Source organism: Neodiprion pinetum, chromosome 7 (assembly GCF_021155775.2).
Source record: "Neodiprion pinetum isolate iyNeoPine1 chromosome 7, iyNeoPine1.2, whole genome shotgun sequence".
Lineage (NCBI taxonomy): Eukaryota > Metazoa > Arthropoda > Insecta > Hymenoptera > Diprionidae > Neodiprion > Neodiprion pinetum.
This window is the reverse complement of record NC_060238.1, coordinates 813121-830244: the sequence shown is the minus strand read 5'-3', so window position 1 is coordinate 830244 and position 17124 is coordinate 813121. Positions and strand designations below refer to the sequence as shown.

The following is a 17124-nucleotide window of genomic DNA, read 5'->3' as shown; positions in this document are numbered from 1 at the left end:
GTTCATGGTGCGCTTCTAGCCGCTGAATGCAGTGTAGACAAGCCGTCTTAGGCAAAGGATCGTTCATATTGACCTGTATTGAAAAAATGTATGACATGTTACAAATGTACATCGAATGAACGAAAATTTTGAGCTAAACTATCTTTCAAGGCTTTGTTGTCCGAATTAAATTACAAGTGGTTAGCTTTGTTTGTCAATTAATTACCGTTATAGGTAAATAGGCGTTGATTTTTTCAGCGAGTTTCATGCGCTCTCCTTCCTCACCGTAAATGTGTATTACAAATCGGTTCATTTTACTGCACAGCCTGCATATGAAGCCGGTTATCACCGCCTTATCCGTGCTGCCCATCCTTGAGCCAGGAATCGAAATCGGTGGGTGACAGTCGCGTGTTTCTAGTTTCTATACCACAGAGTCACGGGTGACACAATAAAAGCGTGTAACACTTCGATGACAGCAGCAGGAACCGTCGCGTATGAATGTTTGGTTATGAACGGAATGCGAGCACACTTTGTAAGTATGTACATGTGTGGTGTTCTCACGCACGTGATTTCAAGGGGTAAATAATTTCTCTTTCTTTTTTACATGTATATATATATATTTTTTTGTATTTTTATTATTTACCACAACTTTCTCCCTCTCTCCTGTTACTCTTTGTAGGGATCAGTGGTAACACCGCGAGCCCGAGACGTTCTCTACTTTTGTTTATTGCTAACTAATTTACTGCGCGAATAGCTAGCTGAAGGCGCTGTCGACTCTCTCTCTCTCTCACTCTCGCTCTCTCTCTCTCTCTCTTTTTCTCTCGCTACGGCAAGTTTGTAATGAACTACCCCCTCGGTATCCGAATTTTTTACGAATTTAATATTCCCAGATAATATGGTAAACCGGGGATTTTACAATAGTCTGATAAATATATTGGAGTTGCCGAGCAGCTTATACCCTACTCATCTCTGCCTTGACTGTGTTTTTTAACCGTTTTCACGCAAAATAATCGTCAAATATCATTAACCACAGAAAACTGAAGTCAACCTAAGGTTAAAAGCCATTTTGGTGCGATGTCCAGTCTAACGGGGTCAAATGTAATTGCGCTAACATGAGGATCTGGAATATCCTCTGGCCGATGTGGGACATATTTTGATCACATTTATTACGAGTACTGATCGAGGAGCTGGATTCATGTCTTTTTTATGGCATTGGTAAAGTAAAACGGCATTATACCACGCGAAGTATGCAACGCATCGCATGTGGTTGACTGGTCAGCTGTCATCTGTCATCTGTCAAAGGGCGTCTGGACTCACGGAACGCAAAAAAACTTTGGCATACCATGTATTTCATTTACAAAGTATTGTGCATTGATATAAAAAGGTTACGCGTTAGTTAACCTGAATGTCCTCGTAGTAAATTTCTGAGGACAGATTAGTGTAAGAAAATTAAGTAATATTATACTTTCTAGTACGTACTACATAATGCGAGAGTTGAGTGCTCATACTTCTACATATGTTTCATACTAGAATACGCAGAAGAAAAGTACATTGTAGCTTATAGCCGGATAAAGGGTGTATTGAAATCATATTATTATTCAATTTCCAGCGCGTGATTTTGTTATTCATTTATTTTCCAATCTAAAGATAATAATGAATAGAAAAAGTGAATTTACACCACGAGAGGTAAATTTACACCACGAGTGAAGTGTCCCAGCAGCGGGGGGGGAGGGGGGGGGGGGTGAATGTGTAGTGCTATCAATGTTGGACGCATAGTTGGACGTGAAGGTGGCCGCTTTTGGTGGGCGCTAGTAGTAGTGGCAGTAGTGGCAGCCCTCTACGCAAGGAAACATCAAGGAAACAACATAAAATTCAATATGGTGGTTGATAGATTGATCAACTGTTGATGACCGTCGGGGTACTGTTAGAAAAAAGCCGAAATAAATAGAAATAAAAAAATTAACAAGAACAAGTACAACAAGTAAATAATAAAATGAAAATAAACGATAATTAAAAATGTTTGACAGTATCGTCGATAATTTATTATTTCGGTGGTGGACGGTCGTTGAGGGTTAATAGTGATGGACTTGAGGTGACTAAAGGCCGTGTTAGGCTAAACAGACAGATTATTAATCATGTGCGATGTGTGCGCCGACTTTCACGATCTTCTTCTCTCTTGTAAGCCATATGATACACTTAGTACATACAAAACTCTAACCTAACCTTTTCGAACGAGCCAACAAATGCCATCCGCATCTCTGTCCAGGCGTTCAACTGCCAAATCCCGATTATACACAGTATTTGCCCGATTTTCATTACTTTCCCTTATTGCACATGTTTCATAGTTTGTCATGGAATTACGATTCATTTTTTTCCGATCCTCCGAGCTCACGATCTCGACTCTTTGTTCCATCGAGTGTCGCTACTTTATAACCTATCAATCTGTTGATTATTTTCTTTTTTCGTCTCATTTACTCGTTCTCAACCGATTGACATATCCCCATTCATATCTCTGTTTACTTTATTTCACACAACTGTCAAAACTGACGTCTTTGCCACATCCGCTGTTTTCAAACCTGGACAGAGTCCTCCCATTTCGTATCAAATTTAGGTAAACTTTTCCTTCCACTCACATTCTTTGTCCACGCAGACGAAGAACGGGCCTCCAAGGAGCAGGACGAGTTGGTCAACCTATGCATAGCTGATGTGGACACGATCCTGCAATATGTCAACCAGTGGGTGCAAAGGTATTGTGATCGTTTCTTCCGTGTAAACAATCAATACAAATATGCGTTCAATATTGGAAGAACGTTGAAAGTCTAAAATTAGATCAGATAGATAGGAATTAAAATTCTCTAAACATCTTCAAAGTACTTGCTTCCTTGCTGATTCAGACACTTTCTTTACAGGCAATGCATGTGCTGCTATCGGGATATTAAAAATTTTGACCGATTTTCAAGATTGATGCAAAGTGTTGTTCTTTCGACGCTTCAGCAACTTCAGGCTATTCAGGATGAGGACAAGGAGGAGGATCGCAATAAGGAGGGATATGCTGATGACGACAATGATGAGAAGAAAAAAGAAAAAAATAAAACAGTGAACACGGCCACAGCTGTCGGTCAGGCCGTGGGCTCAGAGAACTCGCAATCCAAGAGAAAACATTCCTGGTCACAGCAAGACAGGGAGAAATTGCTTCACCTTCTTTCTAAAATATTTCTTTTGAACTTTCCTCTCTATATCGCCATGAAACACGGTGGTGTGATCAGTCCTATCGCACCGATTAAGGTAACAACTCCTCAATACGTGCTAAACAATTGTCCAGTATTTAATATCCTGAAAGAGACTATTTGCAAGTATATCACGCATTTCGGGTACTTGCTAGTTGTTTATTGGTTAAAAACGCGTACCGTCCATCTGAATTTATTTCCCCATGACTATTTTCTTCCTTAAACGATACTTGAATGTTTAATTATCATTTCAGGATGAAGGAGGCTACTGCGAACCACACGATCCAGAAGTGCCGGCACCTCTGATCCGAGCTGTTTCAGTTTTTTGCCACCAAGGAGGCTTCAACATCATGTCCGCGTGTTTCGATATGGAAAACGCACTGCCGGTCGGCCTGGCGCACTCTATGGTCGCAGTTATTTGCAATCTCAAATTGTGGCTGAATTACGGGAGTGTTATTCAGCTGTTTGTGCCTTTGAGGAGACGAGTTATGAGGTATATGTGCCGCCTCGGGGACAAAGAGCTCCGAACTCCGGCTGTCAGGACTATGGCAGGTTTGTTAGATGATCTTCTCCACGTCAAGAAATGTCAGCAGTTTCGAGTTTCTCAAAACGGGTTTTTTTCCCCTTAGATTTCATGTGGAGTGCGGTTAAAGACCCGATAGACGCGGTTCTTCCGACTTTTGACAGAGACGGACTGGATCTGGCATTCAAGTACTTTACCAGCACAACGCTGACCATGAGACTGGCCGGTGTGGCGCAGATAAACGCGCATATCACAACATTCAATGAACTTTGCAACAGTGAAACTGTTGCCGAAGTCGAGCAGGTGGGTCATGCTCTTGCCGCCTGGCTGACCGAGAACAACATAATCGCCCATATATTCGGTCCGAATTTGCACGTCGAAGTTATCAAGCAAAGTCACATTGTTCTGAGTTTCCTGGCAATGGAGGGAAGGATTTCACCTTCGGACATGGACACCATGTGGCAGGCAGCCCAGTTGAAGCACTGTGGCAGGCCCGTTTACGATCTGCTCGCGCCGCTAGTTAAGCACCTTGCGCCAACGCCTGTTCTTCATTTGTACTCGCTTCTCGGAAAATTGGAGCCAAAGGATCATAACGAGCAGAGCCTCTTCCTCGCCTCTGCTTTGATAAAGTTCATCTGGACCTCAGGAGGTTCGGGATACTCTGGCGGACTGGCCATGAAAAACAGATCGATTCTCGTCAGCTCCAGAGGTCTCGGTGGCAGCAGCAGCAGCGACCCCAGCGGCATGGAGGGATCCAGCCCCGACGAGGAGGAAGAGGAGCCCAGTCCTGCGCCGTCTGACGGACCCTCACCTCGCAAACAGGCCAGAGGGGACAGCAGCGATTGCGAAGGTCAGATTCACAACGTTTCAAGTCACGATGCTACTGTATTCTAGTCTAACTTTGTATTAAGTTTCCGATTCCATTGAATGGATTTCTTTCTCGTTAAATTTAGGCAACTTCAAGACTGAGAGTTTGGAGGCGATTCCGGTCGTCTGTGGTATAACAGACACAGAGGAAGGCGTGGAATTGAGGAAGGACAGCGAAGTTGGACTTCTTAGAAAATCGGAAGAGCAACAAGATTCGGGTTTCAGGACAGACGAAGCTTCGGAACTTAAAGAGAAGCCGCAGAGTGGTTCCGATGCCGAGGCTGACACGGAGAAGTCAAATACCGAGGAGATAAACGTTTATGAAAAAATGAGAAAGAAGTTACTGAGAAAGAGGAAAAAGCCACTGAGATGTCTCGATTCAGGTACTGGCCAATCAAACTTGGACGATTGCGACAAGAAGGCGAAAGTTAGCGAGTTGCTTCCTGACGCCGATGGAGTGAAGAAAAATGATTGCATCCTGAAGAACACTCTGGACCATCCGAGATCGGATCCGACCAACGTTGACGACACCCTAGATCACGTCAAGCAGCAAGCAATGGCGATGGAGCCAAACGATCAGCAAGTCCCAACGACGGCCGCGCTGCTTAGAAGAGCCAACAAGAGCAAATACCTTGCCCTGGTCGGGCACGCTCACGGTATCGATAGAGGACCGGATTCCGCGGATACGTCTCATGACGAGGATGACAGCGACGTTGCGGTGGCAGCCGTCACGGCCGCCGAAGACACCGGTGCCGTCATGTCCGAGTTAGCGGGACTCGTACACTCGAGTGGGCCGCCGTTCCTTGCCTCGACCCTCGACGAAATGCTCTCAGACGAGGAGGGCTCTTACAGCAGCCGGATATCGAACAAGAGCGAGAAGAACATGGCCGATTTTGACGGGGAGGAGAGCGGCTGCGAGGAGGAACTCGCACAGCTGGCAGCGAGGCATTTAACTGCGATACAGATGCAGGCATATCACCAGGACCATCAACATCCGGCCATGGCGCTCAGAAGGTCCATCTGCCGGCCACCACAGCTCAGGACTGCTCGACAGACGATAGCTAGGCTCAGCTCGCAGTTCAATTTGGAGACCGTTTGTAAACCCGGAAACACTTTGCTGTGGGACATTCTACAGGATGACAAGATAGGCAGCTTGGGCGAGGGTCTGGCTCTGGAGGCTGAAAAAGCGCTATGCAGTTTGCTTTGCTTCAACGTAGACAGGCTCATACCGATGAAATTCATTGAGGGATGCTTAGAAAACTTGGCATCCAACAGATCGGTTGTCGTTTCTCTGAGGCTGCTGCCCAAGCTGCTGGCTAGTTTTCAACAGTTTGACGCGATGGACGCTCACACGATAACCACGTGGGCGGACAGGGAGCGAGGAATGATGAGGCATTTTTTCAACAACCTGAGAACGTACGCCACCAACGGGTCGAAGACTAATCTCTATTCTCATCAGACTGAGGTTCAAGTGAGGCTGCAATTTCTGTCGTCTATATTCTCGCCACTCGGTTCGCCAGACTCGTTCAGACTCAGTCTAGAACAGGTCGACATACTGTGGCAGTGTCTGTCTCAGGATTCCATGTGCTCGGACGAACTTTTCAGCTGGCTACTCAGCCAAGCTAAATCCACGGAACAGCATGCTCTCGGAATGGATACCCTTAAACATTTGTGCATGCGGAAGCTGCCCAGTCTTCCTCCTGAAACCATAAGCATGACTGGTCTCAGCTTGTTTCAACAGCTGTGCAACCTTGCCAGGCTGGCCGCTGCCCACTTGGACCGACCTTTGAGGGACGTTGATACCGTGGGAATGGATTTCCTGTGGAGAATAGCTCTGCGAGCCAAGAGCACCGACGTCAGTATGGCTGCCATACAGTATCTGAACGGCTATTACATGTCGCGGCAGCTTACTCAGGAGGCCGAGTTCGTTTCCCAATGCATGATGCATCTAGCTGCGGCCAGCGCTGATCTGGAAACAAACGAAGAGGCGAGTCTACGGTGTATACAGCGTGCGTTGCTCCTGCTCAGAACCCATTTGGAAGCCTTTAGAAAACGTTATGCTTACCATCTTCGAAGATGGGCTTTGGAAGGAAGAGGCGCGGGGAGCCACGTAGCGATGAATACCTCGGAAAAAGGACAACAGATAAGAATATTTGTTCAGCCAGCCGGTATACCCGACAAAACCAGCTTCACCTTGCTCAGTACTGATTTTGTCGCTGATCTCAGGGCTGAAGTGGCAAAGTGGTGGGATGACACCCAGAATTCTCAGGACAAAGCGTCTACGGCTTTGGGCAACTCAAGCGCCAACGGCAGCTCTGTCCTTGGTTCGCTACTCACGGACGGGCCGATCAGGATGATAACTCAGGGCCAAGAGCTGACCATAGACTTTGACGAGAAGACCCTACAAGAAATGGGTTTCAAGGATGGGCAGCTCGTTTTTATATCTCTGGGTGCAGGTCGAGGCAGTGGAAGTGGAAGGAGTGGCAAGCGAGACGTCGACTCACCGTCTTTGCTACCACCTCCACCGAGAGAATCGTTGCCCACTCTCCTTCTGCTTAGACCGCAATACTTCGAGCAACTTTTTACTTTAATGAGGACGTTGAGCGCCATGAAGACAATCGTCAAAGGGGGCCAAACCATACCGCACACCAAAGCACAGGTACTTTCCAGGCGAGTTTGGGATACCCTGACACTTTTGCCGACCAGCCCGACCCTTCTCCTCGGATTTCAAAAATTAGGGGAGGCTTCCTTCCCGGAATTACTTGATCCTGCCAGTCCTCAGAAGCTTATGTATTCCCTTTACATCGTCGAGTCGCTCAGCAGAAGGAATACGTCTAATCAACCAACCTCAACAAGCAGCGTAACTATCACGCCTGTTCACGAGGGCGGAGGTGACGCCGAGGACAACCAGGAGGATAAGGACAAGGAGATCTCATGGGCAGCAGCCTTCGTTCAACACGGTGGACTTCGACATCTCTTTGATATCTTTATGTCCGGCTGTTTGGAGCGAGGAGACGGTAGCGAATGGCAGCAGGACTGTCTTGCTAGCCTTTTAAAGCAGCTCTGCCACCTCGGAGTCGTCAAAGAAGAGCGGAAACGAAGTAAGGCCGACAAACTTCTCGTTCCTCGTCTCAGCGATGCTATGCTAGCAATGATGGATGTAGATACGGTAATGCCGAGGATAACTAGCATTCTTCACGAAGCCTCTCTCCCCAGGGATCCGAACCATTACAAAACTGGACTGTTTGGATGGGCCCAGGTCATTCATTACACGACGGCGCTACTCGTTTGCTGGGTACACAGCGATCCCGCTGCTCGACAGTCGCTTTTCTCGTCATTGGAACCTTTTGGCAAATCCTGGCTAAGGCGGCTTGTTCTAGAAGATCCTGAGCCTACGGTTAGGAGAGAAGTATGCACCGCCTTGTATAGGCTGTGTCTGGGAAGCACAGGCTCCGATGACGGAGGAACAGACACTACCAGTCTGATTGGACCCATGCTTTCCACGTTATTGGAGCATCTAGTCGTTGCCGAGGCCATGAGGCCTTTTCATCATAAGCCTGATTTGCCTCTTCACTTACATTCAGCTCTTGACGACGGGAAGGAACCATATGGCCCAGCGTGTAGGGATTATTTCTGGCTGGTATGCAGACTGGTTGATTCTCTGCCCGAGGAAATTATAAAAGAGAATTTGGAACAGTCGTGCGTTTCGACAATAGACATAGAGGCCCTAGCCGTCAGAGTTATCGATTCTGTTTTGACCAGGGAGCATCTTGAAACTCGTCACAACACCGTCGAAGACGATGGACTTGTCGGTCTCCTGAACTTGGCCTGTAACATAATGATACACAATCCCCCTTGTAAGCAAGGTAAACTCGGACAAAAACTTCTGCACGAAGTTTTCGACTTTCTATTCGCACTGCCCAATCCGAGAACAAAACACGTGCCCAAATGCAAAAGTCAAGTCTCGAGATCAGCTGCTTTTGACTTGCTCGTTGAATTGGTTAAATCTGCACCCGGTAATTACAGGATACTTCACGAGAAGTTACTCGCTCAGCACAGACCAGGACCCCATTCTCCGTATCCTTGGGATTACTGGCCGCACGAAGACGGGAGATCGGACTGCGGCTATGTGGGATTGACAAACTTAGGTGCCACATGTTATATGGCCAGCTGCATGCAGCATCTTTACATGATGCCGCAAGCTCGCATTTCCATTCTGGGTGCCGACTGCGCGGAAGCTAACAAGCATCAGTTGACGCTCAGGGAGTTACAAAGAATGTTTGCATATCTTCAAGAATCTGAAAGAAAGGCTTACAATCCTCGCAGTTTTTGCAGAGTGTATACAATGGATCACGCACCTCTGAATACCGGCGAGCAGAAAGACATGGCAGAATTTTTTATAGACCTCGTCTCAAAGCTTGAGGAAATGACAATGGACCTGAAAAATCTTGTCAAGACTTTATTCTGCGGCGTTATTTCCAACAACGTCGTGTCGCTCGACTGCGAGCATGTCAGCAGAACGCTGGAAGAATTTTATACGGTCAGATGCCAAGTGGCCGATATGAGGAATCTATACGAAAGCCTCGATGAAGTTACGGTGAAAGATACGCTGGAGGGAGATAATATGTACACATGTTCACAGTGCGGAAAAAAAGTCAGGGCTGAGAAGAGGGCTTGCTTTAAGAAACTGCCCCACATTTTATGCTTTAACACAATGCGTTACACATTCAATATGGTCACAATGCTCAAGGAGAAGGTAAATACGCATTTCAGTTTTCCACTAAGACTGGACATGTCCGGATATGTCGAGAAGAAACTCATGCCCCAGCATTATCAGGAGGAGAAAATTGCCTCTGAAAAAAGGAAGTCTGAGAGCGAGGGGAGCTCGGGCGTTGCTGACGACAAAGAAGCCACAGAGCATCATCAATACGATTTGATCGGCGTTACCGTTCACACTGGCACAGCGGATGGAGGGCATTATTATAGTTTCATCAGAGATCGAACATCGCCGAATAAAAACAAGTGGTTTCTGTTCAATGACGCCGAAGTGAAGCCGTTTGACCCAAACCAGATCGCCGCCGAGTGTTTTGGTGGCGAAATGACCAGTAAAACGTACGACTCTGTCACCGACAAGTTTATGGACTTCAGTTTCGAGAAAACCAACTCCGCATACATGCTTTTCTATGAGTGGTGTGCCAATCCAGGTGATCAGCACAAAGACGACGAGGCCACAGTTTCTAGCCTGATGGACACGCCTCATTCTCTACAGTCACTGCAGCAGATCAACAATCTTCCACCTCTGGAGCTCAATAAAGAATTGGAAGATTGGATATGGCAAGACAACATGCACTTTCTGCAGGACAAAAACATTTTTGAGCACACGTACTTCAGCTTTATGTGGCAGATATGTGGCTACATACCACAAACTCTACTGTCTATGCAACCCGACATCACCGAGATGTCGGCAGAGCTCTCAACTTCATTTTTCATGGAGACTTTCATTCACGCTAAGGAAAAACCGACTATGGTTCAGTGGGTTGAACTGCTTACAAAGCAGTTCAACGGTTCGGTAGGAGCTTGCGCCAGATTTTTGGAAAGAATGGCTGGGGATTCCTGGTGGCCGATTCAGATCCTTGTCAAATGCCCAAACCAGATGGTGCGCCAGATGTTTCAGCGACTCTGCATACATGTTATTCAACGATTGCGAGCCACTCAGGCTCCCCTCTACCTTGCTTGTGATCCCGAGGGCGATCTAAGCACCGTCGGCACCCAGTCCTGTGTCACAAGGTTTGTGAGGATGCTGCTTTCCCTCATGGAACATGCTAAGCAGCACTTGAAACACCTCACTGAGTATTTCAGCTTCTTGTACGAATTTAGCAAAATGGGAGAGGAAGAGACTTTGTTTTTAATTCAAGTACAAGCCATTTCAACCATGGTCAATTTCTATCTCGGTCATAAGACCCACGAGTTTGTAGACACTGTCAGTGAGGAGGAGGAGGAAGAGGAGGTCGTAGCCGTTCCAACTGACAAACTTAGGCCGGCATCTCTCGACAAAATGATCACACTCATCGCAGCTCTGGTGGAACGAAGCAGAGGAGCAGATCACAGGTTCGTAGCACTTTTTCCTCGATTCAACGCAAACGAGGGGTTTGCTTCATGCAATCACTTGTGAAATCTGGTTTACTCCTTGAGATTCTTTGAAATTCATGAACTCCCATGAAATAATTTCAAATTCTGGAAATCTCTGGAAATCTATGAAATAATTTCAACTCATTGGAAATTATTTGAAATCTTTGAAATTTTGGAATCTGGTACATACTACAATTGATGAGTGATTAACATGTTGAGCTCGGACTCGATTTTGCGGTGCTTTTCGTTCAGGCGGTGCGGTGGTACCTTAAGATAGATTCAATCTCGAATTTTCATAGCCATACATTGAACTTAAATATTGTTCAAAGCCACTGAAAAAAGTATACTTTCTAGACTATTTTTTGCATTCTTCAACTTAAGTTTTGCAATGAAACGACAAACGACAAATTATTCTTAACAAATAATTTTACAGGCTGACGCTGTCCCCCGCTGATCTGAATGCAGTCGCTGGCGGAAAAGGGTTTCCATTTTTGTACCAGCAAACGCGAGACGTCATAAACTTGAATCAGACACGGAACTTGATTCAATCCTTGTGTCGCTGGAACGACAGACTCGCCGTCCATATAGTTACGATGATATTCCAGGCTATAACCAAGCACACGGATGTTTGCCAGCCATTTTTCAAGCTGTTGACTTTTCTCACCGAAGGATCTGGCCCCAGTGGCTTACCCTGCATGACCCAGTTGGTTCTCGGACGAGTTTGGGAAGCTGCAAGAGTTGCCCCTCACGGAGCACTCGAGTGGCTGGCCCTTGCCGTTGCTAGAAGCAAATTGGCCCATGCCTGGGTCTTGCAGGGCCTCGATACCTGGCTGCAGCATTTCCTTCTGGAACACTCGAATCAGAGGGTCAGATCCGCAGCTGCATTTTTGCTCGTATCTCTGGTTCCGTCCACCCACTTCAGGCAAGGATACAGAACGGCGCATAGACTCGGCCTGGGATGTAATTCTGCAAGGGAATTGCAACTCTCGTCAGAAGCAACCCTGGTTCTTCACCAGATTTATACAGCGTTGTTGAGACTCTTACAACCAGCCAGACATTACATCGACATCCAAACACACGGAACGATGAAACTCACTGCCTATTTCGCATTACTTACTTACTGCGTTGTTTCTAAGACTGAAAAACTGATGGTGAGTAGGATATGGTCTCTAAATACAATTTTTATTTTGGTTTCTCATTTGTGTTGTTACACTGAAGCAGCATAAAGACTTGTGTTTCTTTTATTTAATATTATTACAGTATATTCTAGATAAAAGGTGAGTTATATAATTCGTCTATTGTGTTTCAGTTTGGACAATACTTGAATGATTTGTGGACATTGTTTCATCCAAAATTATCGGAGCCAAGTATACCCGTACATCACAATAAACAAGCCGTATTATTATTCTGGTATCATGTATGTTCCGACTGTCCTGAGAATGTCGCAATGATACTGCACAATCCACACATCACAAAGAATATTGCATTTAATTATATATTGTAAGTTATTGTTACATAAGAACTTAATAGTCGAGATTAAAATCTCTCGGCAAAAATGTTTAACTGTTTGTCAATCCAAATGATTTATTTGCTATTAAGATCGTAAACTATTTATTTTGTCTCCCTATTTTTTCGCAGAGCCGATCACGAAGACCAAGATGTTGTTTTATTTAATCGTGTTATGCTTCCTGCGTACTACGGTTTGCTCAGACTCTGTTGTCAACAGTCTCGTGCCTTTACGCGACAATTGGCAGCTCATCAAAATATCCAATGGGCGTTCAAGAACATTACTCCACACCCTACTCAATATTCTACTGTAAGTGTACCAAAGTATGGGAATAATTAATGAAAGAATGCCGACTTTTGCACTTGACCTATTTACACGAACCTTGACATCCGCTATTTCCGTACTCCTGTTCCAGGCTGTCGATGAACTGTTCAAACTAATGCAGCTTTTGGTAGCTAGACATCAGGATCAAACGGAACAAGAAGAAGCCGAAATTGCTTCTTTTCGACGAGGCACCCTGTCCTCTTACCTGCAAGGCTTGGACGGGCGCTCGTGCTGGGCGACGCTCATCTCTGCGTTTAGGTAAATATGACCGACACTACCTTGGAACACAGGGGCAACAATGAATAACTAGGCGAAATTTGAACCGAAAATATCAAAGTAAAACAATCCTCAATAATCAGCTTCTTCATATTTTGTCAGAATCCTTATCGAATCCGACGATGATCGTCTGTACGTCGTCTACAATGGCGGGCTGAGTATGGCGCTGGAGGCATTTCATATGCTTCACATAATGTACCATGAAGCGACGGCTTGCCATGTAGCCGGAGACCTGGCAGAGTTGATAGCGATCATAGTCGAGTTGATACGCTGCGTCAGAACAGCTCGCGACGGTCCAGACGCAAGAAATATACTAGCAAACAGCAAGGAATGGCCGGACGTACTGAGAAAACTAGCCACTCTGCTTAACACATACAATCCGCCTGATATGAGAACACTGGCTATCGACCTTCTCAAAGAGTTGGTGATGCTCGTGCCCGGCGAAGCTATTTCCATCCTGGCCCCATTGCTCTCTCATTGTCACGCAGCCCTCCAGGAGTCCCACGCAGCCGTTCCTCCCGGCCCTTATCTACCCCGGCGATCCAATCCACCTGGAAAAATGGCCTCTAGACCCGCTCGACCCATGGTGCAGATGGCAGTTCCCCATTCTCAACTAGAAGCGTCCAAAGGCGTTGACCTCGAGTACGACGGTGCTCTGCTTGAGTTTTACTTACCGTATCACGAGCTGATCGATGTCATGTGCAGATTGGCTATAAACAATGACTGCATGACCGACACATTGGTTAATCTCAGTGCGATGCTTGGTTTCGAAGGTGTGTAAACTGAGTGTGATTACTGGTTTTATCGCCTTTATTTTAATTAAAGCTGACGTTGGGGTCGATACAGGGAAAATTCATTCACCCGAATGTTTGTTCATTTATTATAAAATAGTGGAAACGAAACCAGTTCTCTTATTTATAATCTCCCGAATTATTTGCGTTTCAGGGGTTCCTCTTCATCTGGCGCTGTTTCCACGATTATGGCTGGACGTGCACGCGGCAACGCATATTGATAGAAAGCACATAGCCGCGTTACTCTGTTCATCATACACGGTGGATTACGTGGACGCGGTGCTCCTTGACGAGAGATCGTCACTCGGTGTGCCGGCTATACACGCCTTCCTGAAGACTTTTTTTCCAAAATTAGCCAGCCACGTTTTGACCGAGCAGACTTGTTCCCTGATCGACAATCTCGTCAGCTCGCTGACCGCGATGGTGGAGGCGGTGGACGTTCAAGTTGCTGCGCACAGATTAACCGGAGATCTGAGGGCTCTGGCTCTCGTTTACAGCAGTGGCACGAGGCTCAAACCTCCCGGCGGTCTTCAGCCGGCCTTGGACACGCTTCTAGCTAGGACGAGGGCGGCTAAGGCGAAAGAGGCCGGACAGACGGAGCTCGAAGCGCCGTCTAAGAAGCGGAAGTTGAGCTCGAGTGAGGAAGAGGAGCAGGATGACAAACCCACTCTTTTGTTGGTCGACGATGCGACGACGAAGGAAGAAAAAGCCGGCTTCGTTCTTAACGTGGATGATAAAATTCAGTGCGGTGACAAAGAAGATTGTCCTAACGTGTCGCGAATAGACGAAGAGGACAAGCCGGGTGATTCGGTTAAATCAAAGACTGTAGCAACTAATATTACGACCGTATCTTCCACCGCTGTTTGCGGCACGACGACAACAACTACGACAACCACGACAACCGCAAGCAGCTGTTTTAGTCAGATACGCTGTTCGCTGACCAATGTATCGTGGCTTGAAATGCTTGAGAAAACAATCGTTGACCTACAAATGATTGTGCAATTGCAAATTAAGAACAATTAATTAACAGTAATAATTATATTTAAAAAAGACTGGTATTTGTGCAGATGCTCTGGCCGGCGGTCTTGTTGTTGAAAAAATACGCGTCATGCATTTAATCTGGGGTTTTCATATTTCATGAATTGTTGGTTTTCCACTGTGTATAGAATTCTGCAGTCGATTTTTCAAAACAGAAATCATATATTTTTTCTTTTTCTTCTTGGCATAATATCCATTCTGTTCAAATTATTATCAACTTTACTATTATAACAAGCATCGGTTGCTATTATATGGAACGGGAATCTTCGAAAAGCAATAACATACAGAAAGAGTCGTAAAGACGAAAATGTGAGTACAATCATAGTATCACACGCTTGTGAATAAATAAATGAAAAAAGAAAATGAATAATAAATTGTCATGCCATCACTCAACGCAAATTAATTTTACATTATCATCGCTACGTACAATAGCGTGAAATTTTGGAATTATACAAATTGTAGCATTAGAATCTTATATTCAGCTGAGCAACGAGCCGTACAAAACCGTACGTGTCCGCGTCCAAAGTAGAGACATAATTATACCTATATTGCTCAATGTAAAACTATTTAAGCAACAGTTTTAACACCAGAAAATACATATTTCGGCATTCAGTCAACGTCGACTAGAAGATAACCCACGAACTTGCTGGCGCGTTCTAGAACGGATGTGAAGGATTAGTCTCCAAATAAAACCTGTTTTGCGTACACACTATTTGAAAGAAACAATAGTCGAGAGAGAGTATATTACAATCGGATGTATTCTCACTTTTTATTCGTCATTTATGGATTCGTACTATATAGACGGCTGATTTAATAAAGGCCGTAGTTGTTTCAATGGTCAATATTACTATGGTCTTATTGCCAATTCATGATTTTGTCACCGCTCGATAAATTTGTGTACGAGGTTTTTACTGAATTGTCTACAAATAGGGTTTTCTTCTTTCTCGCCGTTATTTCATACTTTATTGCCGATATTGTATGGAGGCATATGATGATATGTGTATGAGTTTCCAATTGTAACTAGAGATTGAGAGTACTGTTTTTTTTCTGTTTACATTTTGTTTATTATTTTACCGTATAACAGCATATGATGTGGACTGCTAAAAACTGAGCACAAGATTCGTTAACACGATGACAATTTAGCATTAGCCAATTGCGCTAGCTTAATAATTAATATATAATATAATAGTACACAAAATTTCAGATGTCTAACATTTCAGACATTTATAATTCATTCTTAAAAATAGCGTTGTTGAATGCAACATGCTTAGTTTATTAATACCATTTTACAATTTCAATACTGAAATAAAACCTAGTATGGATTGCTCCAATTACACCATCAATCGTGAAAAGTTTCTCTGAAACATTCTCTAATAAAGTTTTGACTGGTTCATCGATTGTTGTTTTTAGCACTTTGGTTGTTCGCCGTTGATATTTTCTTCAAGCCGTACTGGCGGATATGTGCTCTTGCTCTCCCTATTTGTATCTATCTACCTATATCGACAACTGAAACGCCGACCGAAAAGCATTTTCATAAAATAAATGATTTAATAACTCAATTTTTCTGCTAAAGTCATGTTCTCTCTATATATCTACATATATGCTAATAAATGTATTCATTATTATGCATAATGTATAGTTGTGAGGTACATAAATTCAAAAAAAGGTTTTGATTTTAAAGTTTATATTTATATATTATGTTATAGCTCAATGGTCCTTAGATCTCTATGTATTATACAATCATAAGAATAATGATGAAAATAAAAAAGGAAAATAGTAGCCTTCTAGCGTATTTGCTTAGTCTAAATGGAAGCGCCTAATTATAGGCAACCAAACTTACATGTACGCGACACGGCCATCAGGCGTAGGGCGTGCCTTCGATCAAGCTCCTCGGCTCAGATGTTCTCCTAATACCAGGAGTAATTTTTCGCTGCAATTTCTCCGAGTTGCTTATTCCAAGTGGTAGCGCCTAATCATAGGCAACCACGTTTATACGTATGCGACACGGGCTTTCAGGAATAAGGCGTGCCTTTGATCAAGCTCCTCGGCTCAGATGTTCTCCTGATACCAGGAGTAATTTTTCGCTGCAATTTCTCCGAGTTGCTTAGCTAAGTGGTAGCGCCTAATCATAGGCAACCACGCTTATACGTATGCGACACGGGCTTTCAGGAATAAGGCGTGCCTTTGATCAAGCTCCTCGGCTGAGATGTTCTCCTAATACCAGGAGTAATTTTTCGCTGCAATTTCTCCGAGTTGCTTAGCTAAGTGGTAGCGCCTAATCATAGGCAACCACGCTTATACGTATGCGACACGGGCTTTCAGGAATAAGGCGTGCCTTTGATCAAGCTCCTCGGCTGAGATGTTCTCCTAATACCAGGAGTAATTTTTCGCTGTAATTTCTCCGAGTTGCTTAGCTAAGTGGTAGCGCCTAATCATGGGCAACCACGCTTATACTTATGTGAC

At 44.8% G+C, this 17124-nt stretch overlaps 1 protein-coding gene and 1 long non-coding RNA gene across 2 annotated transcripts; one reads left to right on the top strand and one right to left on the bottom strand.

The window, feature by feature from the left end:
- Positions 1–241: 241 nt before the first annotated feature.
- LOC138191225 (uncharacterized) lies at positions 242–2590 on the bottom strand. The gene is made up of 2 exons (XR_011177584.1): positions 2203–2590; positions 242–1816 (listed from the first exon to the last, which is right to left on the bottom strand). It is a non-coding gene; the product is annotated as an uncharacterized lncRNA (long non-coding RNA).
- puf (ubiquitinyl hydrolase 1 puf) lies at positions 1727–16440 on the top strand. The gene is made up of 12 exons (XM_046634671.2): positions 1727–2157; positions 2630–2726; positions 2889–3264; positions 3461–3758; positions 3836–4579; positions 4683–10704; positions 11159–11876; positions 12035–12225; positions 12364–12541; positions 12648–12814; positions 12935–13605; positions 13778–16440. The coding sequence occupies exons 1-12, from the start codon at positions 2115–2117 to the stop codon at positions 14644–14646; spliced, it is 10374 nt and encodes a 3457-aa protein (XP_046490627.1). The 5' UTR covers positions 1727–2114; the 3' UTR covers positions 14647–16440.
- The last annotated feature ends 684 nt before the right edge of the window (positions 16441–17124 follow it).